Source organism: Centropristis striata, chromosome 15 (genome assembly GCF_030273125.1).
Source record: "Centropristis striata isolate RG_2023a ecotype Rhode Island chromosome 15, C.striata_1.0, whole genome shotgun sequence".
In the NCBI taxonomy this organism is placed as follows: Eukaryota; Metazoa; Chordata; class Actinopteri; order Perciformes; family Serranidae; genus Centropristis; species Centropristis striata.
The window spans coordinates 15,043,082-15,056,840 of record NC_081531.1 but is presented as its reverse complement, the minus strand read 5'-3'; the positions used below and the strand labels follow the sequence as shown (position 1 = coordinate 15,056,840).

The window sequence follows — 13,759 nt, the reverse complement described above, 5'->3', positions numbered from 1 at the left end:
GTGCTTACTTGAAGAGAAGCTTGACTAAATACAGTTAAATAGCAAAAGCAAGGGTATCATTAGTGTTTCAATAGGACAGGCTTCGTCCTAAACCTTCCCTTTAACAGACTGAATTGCTGGAACAGGTGCTGTTACCATTCTGTTGAACATCAAGTAATGTGCTGTTTCAGTGGGTAGTGCTCGGGATTGCAGTTAGATTTAACACTCTCAGCTAGGGACATACACACCGCACTTTGCTCATCAACACTACATTTACGGTGAAAATACATGGCATTGCTTCCACTTCTAGTGGCCTTAATAAGTCCATCCATACCTTATCAGTGCTCTGTCTGGGGGGCACAATGGTCAGATTGAGAAGGGACACAAAAGGCCTTTGAAAGTCTTTGTGCTCTGTGAAGTGTTGTGTTGTGGTTTTACCGCCTACGTGTGTTTTCCCCTTTATCGGAGTGAAAGCATGTGAGTACATCACCTGTGATCCTTAAAGGAAAAATCCGCTTCCATTCCTTTGTCCATTGTGTTGTTTCTGTGTTCTGCCATTCACGTGAATAACTTCACCATCAAAAAATTACATTGCAATCATGAGGGGAAAATTCCAGCATAGAAGTGGTTGAGATGGCAATTTGTGCAGCAGCAGGTGCTTCAATAGACCAGAATGCAATGCAGCTGTAAGGCAAACGCTACTGATTTGTCCAACTATATATATATATATATATATATATATAACTAAAAGCAGCCTGATCTCAAAATTGCTATGCCTGTTTATGACTGAACGCTTCAAATTCTGATTTCACGGCTGGTTATTGAAGGGCATTCTGGGAAAAGAAGGAAGTGGAAATGTTTCATCATGACATAACTCCTGGACCTAATGTACCATCACAGATTGATATCTAACTGTTTCCTTTCTCACTTGTGTCACTTCTATCTCACTTTCTCTCACTTTTTGCCTTTTCAAGTATCCTCCTTTCCCCTCTGGGGGCTTTTGGCATTTATAGGGGCTTTTAATCACTCACTGCTTGCCAAAGGGCTGTCATTCTGCCTTTACTTTCCAACCTCTCTCAACAAATTCAAACCACCACAATGGCTACCACGACTTTTTCCAACCCAACTGAATTTTTTCACATCTCAGTTTTTCTTACCCATCCTCCTGTCAGGTTTCAGGATGTTTTTGCAGTAATTAATAGTCACTGAAGTCAAACTAGACTTCATTGCTTAATAACTCCTAGCCAGCCATCGCCATAAGACCCGCCATAATCTCTCCCTGCCTGTCTCATCCCCGCTTCGTCTCTACCCTACCCCTCTCGAGGCACAAAGAGAGCTGTAAATCAATTTGCATTCGACATCTGACATCAATCAGTCATGTTTTGGGAGAGTGGCACCACCTCCTCCTCTGAGGCTTTGTTGAGAGACGCTAAGATGGATGGCTGTCATCTCGCCCAAGTTGAGCAGAATTCTTATCAAGGGCATTGTTTCCCCAAGAATGCACTTGGCTGATCACTCTGCGCCACCTGACTTGTCGACGGAGACTATGAAACCCTTCTGTTTAACGCTGTCTTGTTTTTTGCCTGGCAGAAGCATACACTCACCTGAGTATAGAATCGAGTATTCTGTGCAAATCGAAGTATATTTCTTTTCAGCTTTTGTGTAAACATTGTTCAACATTATTGAAATCCAAAAGAGTGGTGTTTTTACCGTCCTGGTTGTTGTATTATTATCCAAAAGGAAACATTTGTTTTTGGAGCCTCACTGTGCAAAAACAGTTTTGGAAGATTAAATGTGCTGAATCTGAAACGACACCAAAATGACAAACAATCATTACAATTGTGGGTGTGTGCCTTTGTGAACCTCACCTAGGGCGAGGTATTTGAAGTTCTCGGGCGGCTTAAGGCTCTGTGGCAGTTGTTTGGCAATTCGTGTCACCTTAATTGCTTTAGAGCACTTTCAGATATCTCTCAAGAATAATATGCTTTGTAGTGAGCCGTGGGGTCTTTGAGGATTTGGTAACAGAGAGAGTCGTGAGGCTAGACTTTCTGTTGTCAGATGTTATTTAGTTACCTAACCTTCAAGGCCTTTACCACATAATCAAATATTGAACCTTAGTCTTGTCTGACCTTGTGCGCTTAAACTATGTTAAAGCCTAATGACTGTCTGTTTGGTAAAAAGACAATTCATTGCAGATCACATTTTGCTTCAAGCCACACATCACCTTATAGATTAGAGAGCAGTCATCAAAAAAACTGGCCCATAAATGGTTCATAACACTAAATAGCTGTCTCTTGTGTTTGTCTGAATAAATCATTCTATTTCACTTTATAGCTCCTTATCCATCTGCAGCACTTGAGATGTAGGTAGTTGATAATGCCTCTGCTTGAATAGCATCTTGTGATTTACAGCATCGAGTCATGGTCTGGTGCTCCCTGCAGAAAAAAACATGTTGTAGTTGGACGGCTTGTTAGACTCATGGTTATTGTTAGGTGCTGATGTTATGAATGAAGGAGTGGAGTATTTTCTCAAAGGCCAAATTTTTCTTCTACTCAAAGTTATTGGCTGTTGTTTTTTCTCTTTTTTGTTCCAGACACAAACATGATGCACATTAAGCTGCCTGGTCTAAACAGTATTGTTTAACAGATAGTAAAATGTTTGTTCTGCTCTTTGTCAACAGGAAGATGCACAGTGGAATGAAGACCTACGGCTGTGAGCTATGTGGAAAGAGCTTCCTGGACAGCCTCCGTCTACGGATGCATTTGCTGTCTCATTCAGGTAAAGAAATCAAACCAACCCCAAAATCTACAACCCCTGTTGAGACAGCAGCACATCCTGTTCTTACTGCTGGCTTTACTGCTGATTGTAGAGACTTATTGAGTTCTGTTATTACATTTTAGCATTATACACACTACTCAATAAAAAAATAGTATCTAGGTTTATTTGATTCCAAATGAATGTGCTAAACATGCACTGGCATGGTCCTTTAAATGGAGAGAGAATCTCATTTTCTTGCAGATTTATACTCTTACACCCTGAAGCGATGCCTGATTTAAGCTTTTACTTTTGCATCTCAAAAAATGCAGTTTACAACCATTCACAAGCTCAAAGGGATTGCTTTACTATGAATACACTGTATAAGACATTAGTATTTTTTTTTAAAACCCTGATCTTAACATGATACATGTATTTGCAATAGATCTCATCTTTGAAGTTTCTGCAGCCTGAGAGCTAAATACTGGAATAACTTGCCACACAAATGCTTTATCTCACTATTGATAAACTAGTTTAAAACTTTTTTTTTTTTTTTTAAAGCTGAGTAGTTCTGGGAAACTTAACCAAAGAGGTGCCTGCACATCATCATTCTGCCACCCTACACCTATGTGACATTAGAGGTCTGAAAGGCAGAACACAGGACACATTGATTGGTCCAGTTTGACACTATTACACCCACCCCCAAACACACACACACACACACACACACACACATTCACTCACACACCTCACACACCCCAGCAGTCCCTGTGCTCTGAGCCTACTTAGCTGTTTTAATGACATGGGCCGTCTTTTATAGGCAGCAAAGAGCTCCTCATTCCTAAGGCCCTAAGTGCAGATGGTTTATTGAGACACTGTAAAAGCCATGGGACCTCTGAGGAAACCCCTTCTGCACACGCACACGCACACACACACACACGCAGAACCCCAAATCCATGTGTTGACATTGGCCCAGAGAATTGAGCTCCGTTCAGTACCCTGTATGTTTTCCAGTGGGACACAGTAAGTGGTCTGAATTGTCTATTTGGCATTATTGTTGTTTTTGTTGTCATTAGTGGGGATACCCCCCACGTCCCAAACCCCCCACTCCCTAAGCCAACTGTTTGTGTGCAGAAAACGCTAATTTCCAGGATCATTTGTTTGTTCATATCTCACCAAAACTTAAACAATGACTGAGATGGATGCTGACACTCCTGCTATGTTGTGACAAAGATGAATAACAAATTCACGCTGTGCCAGTGAATTGGCTCAGCACACAACTCAGCGTGTCAAAAACAAAAGTTGCTCTGAGGAAATATTCACTGTTTATTTTAGAATTACACCCCATTTCCACAGTCCCTGCTGCAATCGCATGCCCCCCTTCTTTCTCACTCACTTGTCAAAGCAGAGAGAAGGCAGCTCTGTCACAGAGGCACACTGATACTGGAGAATGTGTCTCACAGTGTGTGTGCTCCACCTGAGCTCCCCCAGACACAGAGTCCAGACCCTGAAGCCTCTGTCCTGGAGCTGGCCCCTGTTTTTTTTTTTGTGTAACATCAATTATTTTCAAGAGTTTTCTTTAAGTCAGGAGTTATAAAGTAGAAGGTGAGGGTGAGTCATGGTAGTATTGTTCTCAGATACATGTTGCCTCCAGTAGCCATAAAGTATCTGGCTGCTGACATGAATCTAAGTTAACCAGATATAAAAATTAAAATATTTTTTAGATAAAGTTTTAGGAATTGTCATGTATGTAAAATGTCAAGTCAAGTCAAAGTTTATTCATAGAGCACATTTAAAAACAACCTCAGTTGACCAAAATTGCTGTACAGTTATTAAAATAGAATAAAAATCATACACAAATATAGTAATAAATAAAAACAATGAAAATAATAAAATAATACTAAAAGCAATAAAACAATAAAATAGTAATAAAAACTCAATTTAAAAACAAAGTTAGAGTTAAAAAGGAAGTAAAAAAGCCAAGGATTCTTGCCTAGCTGGGACTGAACGCCAAAATGTCATTATGTTAGTTGTAATAGTTATAATATTGACCATTTATGGCAAGTACATTATATCTGTCCACCTGGATACCATTATTTATTATTCAGTACTGCCACTTTTAAATACATGTAACTTATATCGCTGTTGTTTTAAAGTTTTGCACAGTAGTGGGACATGAAACATTAGCTGTAGCATCTATTATAATAATGAAAGCAGTACTAAGAGTATTGCAGCCTGTACAAATAACATTGGAGGAGGGTGCAGTAATGATATTTGTAGCAGCCATGTTGAAAAAGAGTCCTTTTTCAATAATGTATGATACATAAACATAAATTATAACATTTTGTACACATCTTCAATATTTGTTACAAATGGTTTTGTTCTGGCTTTGTGTACAAGTTACCTAATAGTTTTGATCTATTAATATCAATGTGGATATTCACCTGTAACAGAGCCAACATGAGAAAAAAATTAAGCTTAATAAAAAGCATATACTCACTACTCTCAATTATTTCAAGTGCTAGCAACAAAGAGGACAGGGACAAAAAGCTTTCAGAAGAAAAGTAAAGTGCTGCTTTTTCCAAAACAGGAGACAAAGAAAATAAATTGTTTTTTATATTATGTCATTAACTTTTATTCTGAACCTTGTTTTAGGGAAAATCATGGTTAAGTTCTCAAAAGAGGTAAGGGATATGGAAGAAAAAGGGTGACAGTATAATTAAAAGTGTGTGAAAGGTGTGAGAATGTTTTGGATGAAAGTCGGAACATAAATACGGTCTAACAGGAGGCCGCACTGAGCTAATCATTACCTGAGTAGATTTTCAATAGAAAGTAGATGATTTGAAAATCTTCTCTGATATCAACAGGTTAATAACTCACAATTTGTACCCATTGACATAAGGTGAAAACTCTTCTGATAGGAGATCAAATGGAAAAAAAGAACATTGAAAACTCGAGGAAGAACGACATACTCCACCTTGAGAAAGGCAACCAAGCGGAAGATGTGGGCAGTGTATTTTTAGCAACAGTGGCAGCAAGTGCACAAACTTTTTTTCTTTCACTCTCTTTTTTTCTGTTTCCAAGCGGGGCTGTGTTGACGCACGACATCAACCTGTACTGTTACACACATCAGTGTTGATTCATAGCCGCTTTGGTCTGGTGTTAAAGGCAAGACAAGCGCTTCTGTCAAGACGGGCGACGGTTAGGGAAGAGACAGCGCTGAGGCAGAGCTTCTTTGATAGTTTTTGTTATCTTTTTTTTTTTCTGTGTTGCACTTTTTCTTTTTTTTTCTCCCACCTCCACCGTTTGACTTTCAAGGCTTTTCTCAGTCTGACGCCGCGTCTCGATTTTTATCGTGTCTCTCTGTAATGATGACACTTCACCGAGTCCCAAAACCCTCAACCTCAGCCCCTCCGCCCCTCCCCCCCCTCCTCCTCCTCCACCGTCGCCGCCATCATCCTTCAGCTCGCTTCAGAAAAGACAGAATATTGGGGAGATGAAGCGAGAGAGTGGAGAGGCTTTTTGGTATGCGCAGCGTGTCGTGGATGTGGAGCGTTTCAGACGCCGCCGCTGCTGCTGCTGCTGCCTCCTCCCTCCTCTTTGCTTTCCACTCTGTCTCTCACTCTGCCTCTCACTCTGTCTATCTGTCTGTCTGTCTGTCTGTCTGTCTGTCTGTCTGTCTGTCTGTCTGTCCCTCTGTGCTTGTTGTACGGAGGACTTGGCAGCTCGCCAGTCTGGGCTGCCTGCCACCACTGAGGGTACAGTATGTACAGTCTACCTTGTGCCAGCTATTTATTTTTTTTCCTTTCGTTCTGTCTCAGTCCTCTCTCCACGTTGTTGTTTTTTTTTTTAATCTCCGCCTGACGTTTAGTGTTTGACAGTGTTTGCTGAGCCAAAGCCTGCAGATGGGGGTTAGAGCAGGGTGGAGAGCCGTGACTCAGCCCCTTTTGGGTGCATTTTGAGGTCCTGCATGTTTTTTTCTTTAAAAGATAGCAGTACTTTTACACTGCTTATAACAGCAACGCCAGTGATTTATGTAAACCGTGAACAATTTTATGCAGAAATATCCAAATAATATAAAAAATAATACTGAAACAGCAGTTAAACCTCAATGAAACCCCAGAATAATCAATCATCCTGAAATCAATCAAAACTCGGGCTGAAAACTGGCCCTCAGTACAGTTTTTGTGATAAAGAAAGGTAGCACAAAGTGTCAAAAACTAAAGTTTCAAGTCAAGTATAATATTATTTTCTTTATTCTATCCATGCGATCGGTTCCTGATTCACATCATAATCTGTTCAGTTTTAGACTGCATATTATTTTGTCTGCTTGTGTGGCTGCTAAATCATTTAATGAAGTTTGGCTTCTTTGCAGTAGATTTTAAAAGTAGCTTGTAGAAACATTTATAGAAAAAAAGCAAGAAAGTAACAAAGACTTTAAGCTTTCTTTATATCTTTATATCTGTCACTACTTAAACTCTTATAATTACAGTGTAAAAAGTTCAAATAATACCAAGCACTTATAAAAATGTGACATTAGAATTAATTTCATTAATTATCCACCATGTCTAAAATAATCTGCCTTTTAAATCTAACCCAAGTGTGAGTGTGTATGCGTGTGTATGAGTTTGTATGCGTGTGTATGTGTGTGTGCGTGTGTGTGTGTTTGTGTGTGTGTGTTGAAGCTAATCAAACAAGACCAGACCAGACTGATATGATTCACAGTTTGTTTTCCGAGCGAGCCGGCGCAGCATAATAAGATTACCAATAAGACTCTCCCTGAACACCCGTATCGCCATCTCTGTTACCACCAACTTTTCATCTCACTGCCTTTATAGCTTAAGAGTGTTAATCCTCCATTTACAGTATGTATACATAGTAAAGAGTTCCTGGATTAGCCAGCTCAGTGTGTGTGTGTGTGTGTGTGTGTGTGAGAGAGACCTGAAGCACTTTTTTAAGCACATTAAAAGAGATCCATCTTTATTTAACCAGCAGTCGCAGGCTAAGTGTGTTGCTCAAGGGCACATTGTGATGATGTATGAATGGAGGGATGGTCTCCGTAATGTGTCGTCTGGTAGTGAGAGAACCTAAAAGGGCAATTAAGTACAGAGGATTGTGGATTGCTCTTTTTACATGGTAAATATATGCAGTCTGTGTCTAAAAGTAAATAGAGGGATTTTCAGGTACCTTTTGCAATATTTCTGTCAGATTTCAAGATTCACTTTGAACAGCTGATTGCACTTTTTACAGTATATATTTTTCTTGATTTCTCAGCTGAATTTAATTGACACTTTTTTGCGAGCTTTTGTTTTCACCAGCTTCCAAGGATTTGTCTGCAGAAGTGAAACATTATATTGCAATCTTTGGTTTATATCCTAAGGAGGGTTGGGCTATTTAAATACCAACTTAAACCTCTCAGTAATGGATAATCAGAAAATGTCAAGTACCAAAATTTGACATTGATTGCTTGGTTAGATTCTTAAGCTTGTTGGATATTTCCTGCTCTATATCAGGAAACACTTCTGACTTTCAGCTGGATGTTATTTAGGAAAACTTCTTGATTTTACTCTGATTGGCACTAATTTGGCAAATTTTAAATGAAAAAAAGTGATTAAAACATACTCTGCAAACAATACATGCAGGTAAAAAGATTTTTATTTTTTTGGGCCCCACCGACTGATTCTGATTTTAGAAAATTAAATATTTTCTGTGTGGATTTTGCACTGATATGACAAGCTGCTTTTCTTTAACTAATCACTTTAGTAAAGCATTCTTTACTAGAAGAAGAAGATTACTTAATAAAGTAATCTTCTTCTTCTAGTAAAGAATGCTTAACATTATTATACATTATACATTCAATATATAACCTTGAGAAAATTAAGAATATATACCTAAATAAACATCAGCACTACATGCTCTGTATCAGTCAACTTCTGACCATTCAAATCAAGAATAAATAGAAATAAAATAAATAGCCAGCTACATAAGTAAATCACCCCAAGCATCATTTTCTGCATTATATGTTCTGTTCTGGCTCTGTTGTTTATTGTATTGGCCCAAATCTTAGCTCAGCTGTAATGCAAATAATAAAAACACAACGTTTTTTCCATGATTATTTAGTTAGCATTCAACAGCTCAAGATCCAGTCAGTCTTTTCTGCACATATCTGCAGTCAGAACCGTACAGGAAGTGTAGTTGCTAACCAAAAGAATTATTGATGGAAACATGACTTTACATGATAATCCCCAGGCATTTGGGGTCATATGCGAGCACTGCCTGACAGTGTGTCACACAGGCTTCATCACTTTGGTATGCCTGTGTTTGGTTTGTACATTAGTCAGCCAGTACAGTGTATTTCCAGAGTGAGGTTTGCAGTTTAGAATAGTGTTTCGGACCAGCCCTGAAGGGAATTCGTCTTTTACGACACATCGGTTAGTAACATTCTGTTCTCTGTTGGCTGATCATTTTCAGCTTGTATGTTAAAAAATAAAAGAGTGGCTGGGAGGATTACTTAAAGCCACCATGTGTAGAAATAAAAAACATCTGAGGATGGCGCCGCCCTAGTGGTAGTATGAAAACAGGACACTGCATTAACCTTTAGAGTAATCTTTCCCTCTTATTATCAACAGATACAAAATATATTGAATATACATACAGATAACCAAACAATTGAATGGCTTTTAAAGAGAATATAATATAAATAATACTGTCTACTTTAAATGTCTTTGGACCTGAATAACATCTGATTGTTTATTTATAGTTCTATATTTGGTTTGACCTGAACAATTCACATGAACTAACATTATTGTAAATGTGCCAGAGTTCGCCAAAAGTCTAGTTTTCCTGCTGTCCCTGACCAGATGTTCATCTTGGCTCTCTAAAATTAAAAGCTTTGTTCCAATCTGATTCCAATCTGACTCCAGTCTGAGTGTGGGAGTTAAATGCCCACATAAATGTCTAGAGCATTTAGATCGGAAAAATGCAAAGAATTTGGATATGAACATGGCGAGGCGGGAGGGCTGCTTTCCAATTGCTCTTTGTCTGTGTTTCTAACTCCGTGGCGTTTGTTTGGCTGTTTGGCTGACGGCCGGTCGGCTGCTTTGGCGTCGTGCCGGCTCTTCCCTCACAGTGATGACGACATATTTGTGCCGGCAGGTCTGGATGTTCTGCCAGCATTCCAGCATTTATGATCGCTCGCAGATGTGAGTCCAGGAACACACTGTACTGTACCCAAACCCAGAAATTAATGAAACTTGACTGCCTTCCAGGCCACAAATTCCTAAATGTGGGTGTGTGTGTGTGCGTGTTTGTCTGACTGTGTGTGTGTGTGTATGCATGAGTGAGAAGAGAGACAGGAGACTCAAGGCGGGGTGGGGTGGGGGGGCAGAGGGGGAGTGCTATTAAAAGCAAGTAGTAGGAAAAGAAGTAGTTCAGAAAAAAAAAGAAAAAGTATGTATGGCCCAAGTGTTAAGCGGTTTGTATGTACATTTTTTATCACAGCTGATGTTCTCTCCTACACGCACGCGTACGCACACACACACACGCACATATATCCCAGATGTTTCCCTGGGTATATTAACACAGGATGACAGAGTGGATAAGCAGCGGTAGCTCATGCTTTAGTAGCATAACATTACTCCTTCTCTGCAACTTAAAGCTCCCCCTTCTCCTCCACTTCTTGTAATACTTCCCCTGACCTGTTGATTTACTGTTCCAACTTGGATTATGCAGCTGGACAAATCTCAGCTGGGTTATATTACATGAGAGGAGGGCACGTCAGGGGACGGACAAGTGTGAGGTGACACAACACAGGGGTCAATATATAATACTGTAGCATCAGCCGTCGCTGTCGAACTGATATTTTTATTTCCCTTCCAGAGACGGAGGGGGCTGAGAGGGGGTGGACTTGTTAGACCCATGTCCTGAGCAAATGTCATTTCATTGGAAACGTGTTACTCTGAGCAGCTGCCCTCCTTAGCCTGAACTGAATGTACCTGCGCCATGGGCTTCTTGGAAAAGCAGTGTTTTTGAAGAAATAAAATATAAAAATAGCCAGACCAGAACAGTATGTGAGTGATGATCCTCTGGGTGATCAAGTCTCTGGCTTACCAGGTAGACAGCTCTGTATCTGGAAGCACACTCCGACTCGACCGGCCTGTTCCCTTAAACGTCATTTAGCTTGGCATGGTTCTACCTGATACCTGTAGCTGCTTTCCTGGAAGAGGCTGTGTGGGTATTATCGCTGCCGAGAAATGTGTCACTTACCAGCGAAGAATGTCTCTCTGACTAATAATGTGTTTTCTTGCATGTTATCGCTGAGCAGGATAATTTATAGTTTGGCATTAAATGGCATTTATAGGTTGCTGAAGTGTGTGAATCATTTTTTAGCTATAGACAAAAAGGCTAAGGGTAGCAATGACGTCCATCTGTCTATTCATTTGTCTTAAAATGTGGACACATTTCATTTCTTCAGAAAGAGCAATATAAGAGACACTTTTTAAGAAACAGCAGTTAACCAGAGAATGTAATGCATGATTAGAAGGGCACCATATGGATTTTCTTTCACTCAGATAGTGATAACTAATAATGATCTGCCTCCCATGGTTGATACAATACATATTCATATATTTGTACTTTTTAAAAAAAAGTTCACAACCTGTTTGTGCACACCTGAGGCTAATAAATGCTAAGATGAATGATTAAATAAGCCACAGCTTTATCTGAACCAAATCCAATCACAAAAACAGACAAAAGTTCTGACTCTTCAAAAGGTGATTTATTATTTTTAACGAAGTACCTTACAAAACCTTCACAGACATACTTTTATAGAGCATTTTGGCAAATAGTTCACATAAATACTTTGGCATAATTTGTCAAATCAATGTATGTACTCAATACAGTAGTAAACGGTGTTATTGCACCAAAAGCCTTGGCAGCTCAATCTGCAAATGGTGACAAAAGGCAAATAGCAGACTGTTATGCTTAATAAAGACATTTTGGTGGACAGCTATGCTAAGTTAATTAAATAAATTTTGCTTCATATTATCAGCCAATAATTTGTCTACTCCATATATATTGTGCATTCCAAGTAATATGTATATGGATATTAGCAGGACAATTAAAAAAACCTATAGGTTGAACCAGGACTTTAGCTCTCTGTACACACAAAAATGTATGTATTGATGGGTCATACATGATTTTTCTATCTGTTTTAGTAATAGATATAAAACAAGCAGAAATGCAAATAATGAGTAATGATTATTAAATTAAAATTATTAACTTCAAATGCAACCCACTGGTAGTCAGTAGGTGAAATTGTGTGGATATTTAAGTTGTTAATGCTATGCAGTTGTTGTGAGGTAGTCTGCTTGTTTCCATGGTCAAAATCGATAGAATCACTAACAAATATCCTTTAATCCATATACCTTGCAGAATATCTACAATATGTAACAGTTTTAATCGTGAGCCAAGCTCAGCTCTTCTTTACAAGACGTGAAAGAGATTAGCTCTCCCTTGAGCATAAGTACTACTCATAAAATAATTTCCACATGTAATCACCTTTTGTTCAACAAGCCGCTCCTGCAGATTAGTTTGTTAACAAATTACTGCAGGCCTTTTCCTGTAGCACTGGTTACTTCCATAGCCTGTCACTCAAAAAGTTAGACATGGAAGCTCAAAGTTGACTTCTCAGCCCTCTCTATTTTCAGACAAGAAGAAAAAACAGGAGGACTTGATCTTATTCCTTTTATTACAGGGATATTGCAGCTTTAAATCCTTTTGGTTGCTAAGTAGCGAGTGCCCCTGTGCTCCCTTAATGGGCCTGATTTGGTATTCCGCTCTGATGCCAAGTCTTATTTTTGTATGCGAGACAAAGTGTTTTGATGGAGGGTGATTGCTGAAACGTCTGTGTGTCTACCAAAGGCTGTTTTTTTTTCTCTTTTGGTGGAGAGTGAGAGTTTTATGGCCTCTCACAGTACAGTACACTTTGTGCCTTCTGCTCAAAACAAGAACACAGTCGATTGAATTTTGGATTCGCTTCATCATCCCTCCCTCCTCCCAGCAGCTTTGTTGTCAGCAAGCAGCATGTGTGTGTATGTGTCTGAGAGAGAGAAAGAGATGTGAGTGTTTGCTGTGTGTGTGTGTGTGTGTGTGTGTGTGTGTGTGTGTGTGTGTGTGTGTGTGTGTGTGTGTGTGTGTGTGTGTGTGTGTCTGTGTCTGTGTCTGTGTGTGTGTGTGTGTGTGTGTGTGTGTGTGTGTGTGTGTGTGTGTTAAAAGTCAATTATTGCAAAAGGCTGCCAATTAATTTGCTCTCCTGGAAATTCGAATGATACTGTAGAATGCACACACTCATAAACACATGTGTGCACACGAGTCAAGCTCACACACTCTCACTTACACACTAACATGTGGTAAGCTATGCACGCAGACACACACACATACACACACGTTTGCCATTAACTTGAAAGGAGAGAGAAGATGCACAGGCTGCAGACATTTGTTTGCTCCAGAGTGTGATGTTAAATTAGGTCGTGTGTGAACCTGTGTGTGTTTAAGGGGGCCTTACTGGCTAAATAGTGAACATTGCTCAAGGGGGCTAAAGCAGGATCAGGTGGAATTTCTCAGTCTAGTCCCCAGGTATTCTGGGAGTGTCTTTTTTTAGGCAAAGGGTCCTTCATACTGTCTCAGGGCGTTGGGATGACAGAAGGGCCGAGCTGATTGTGAATCCTCCATGGCACTTATCTAGACACAGGTAGTCTTTGTTTCAAGGCAATTGCTGGTCACTGACATCACCATCATCATCATAGTTAGATTCCCCCTTTTAAGATAATTAATTTAGAAGAGAAATAGAAAAAAAATTGTAGCGACGTAGGATAACTTCTCGACACAACTTCCAGACACCTGTTTTTTAACACAGTGCATGTGACAAGCCCATCTGGCCTTTAATGTGTTGCAAAAAGAGCAGCACATAACAAGGAAATGTATTTGCAAATACAGCATGGTCTGGTTGAGAAAAAAAAGGAAACCA

At 39.6% G+C, this 13,759-nt stretch overlaps 1 protein-coding gene across 2 annotated transcripts in view; it reads left to right on the top strand.

The window, feature by feature from the left end:
* The window catches only part of zbtb16a (zinc finger and BTB domain containing 16a), a 151,598-nt gene that overhangs the window by 53,677 nt on the left and 84,162 nt on the right, over window positions 1-13,759 (top strand). For both annotated transcript variants that reach the window (XM_059351330.1, XM_059351331.1), the window contains exon 3: window positions 2,660-2,757. In XM_059351330.1, the coding sequence (XP_059207313.1) occupies window positions 2,660-2,757 (98 nt within the window). The remainder of the gene's footprint in view (window positions 1-2,659; window positions 2,758-13,759) is intronic.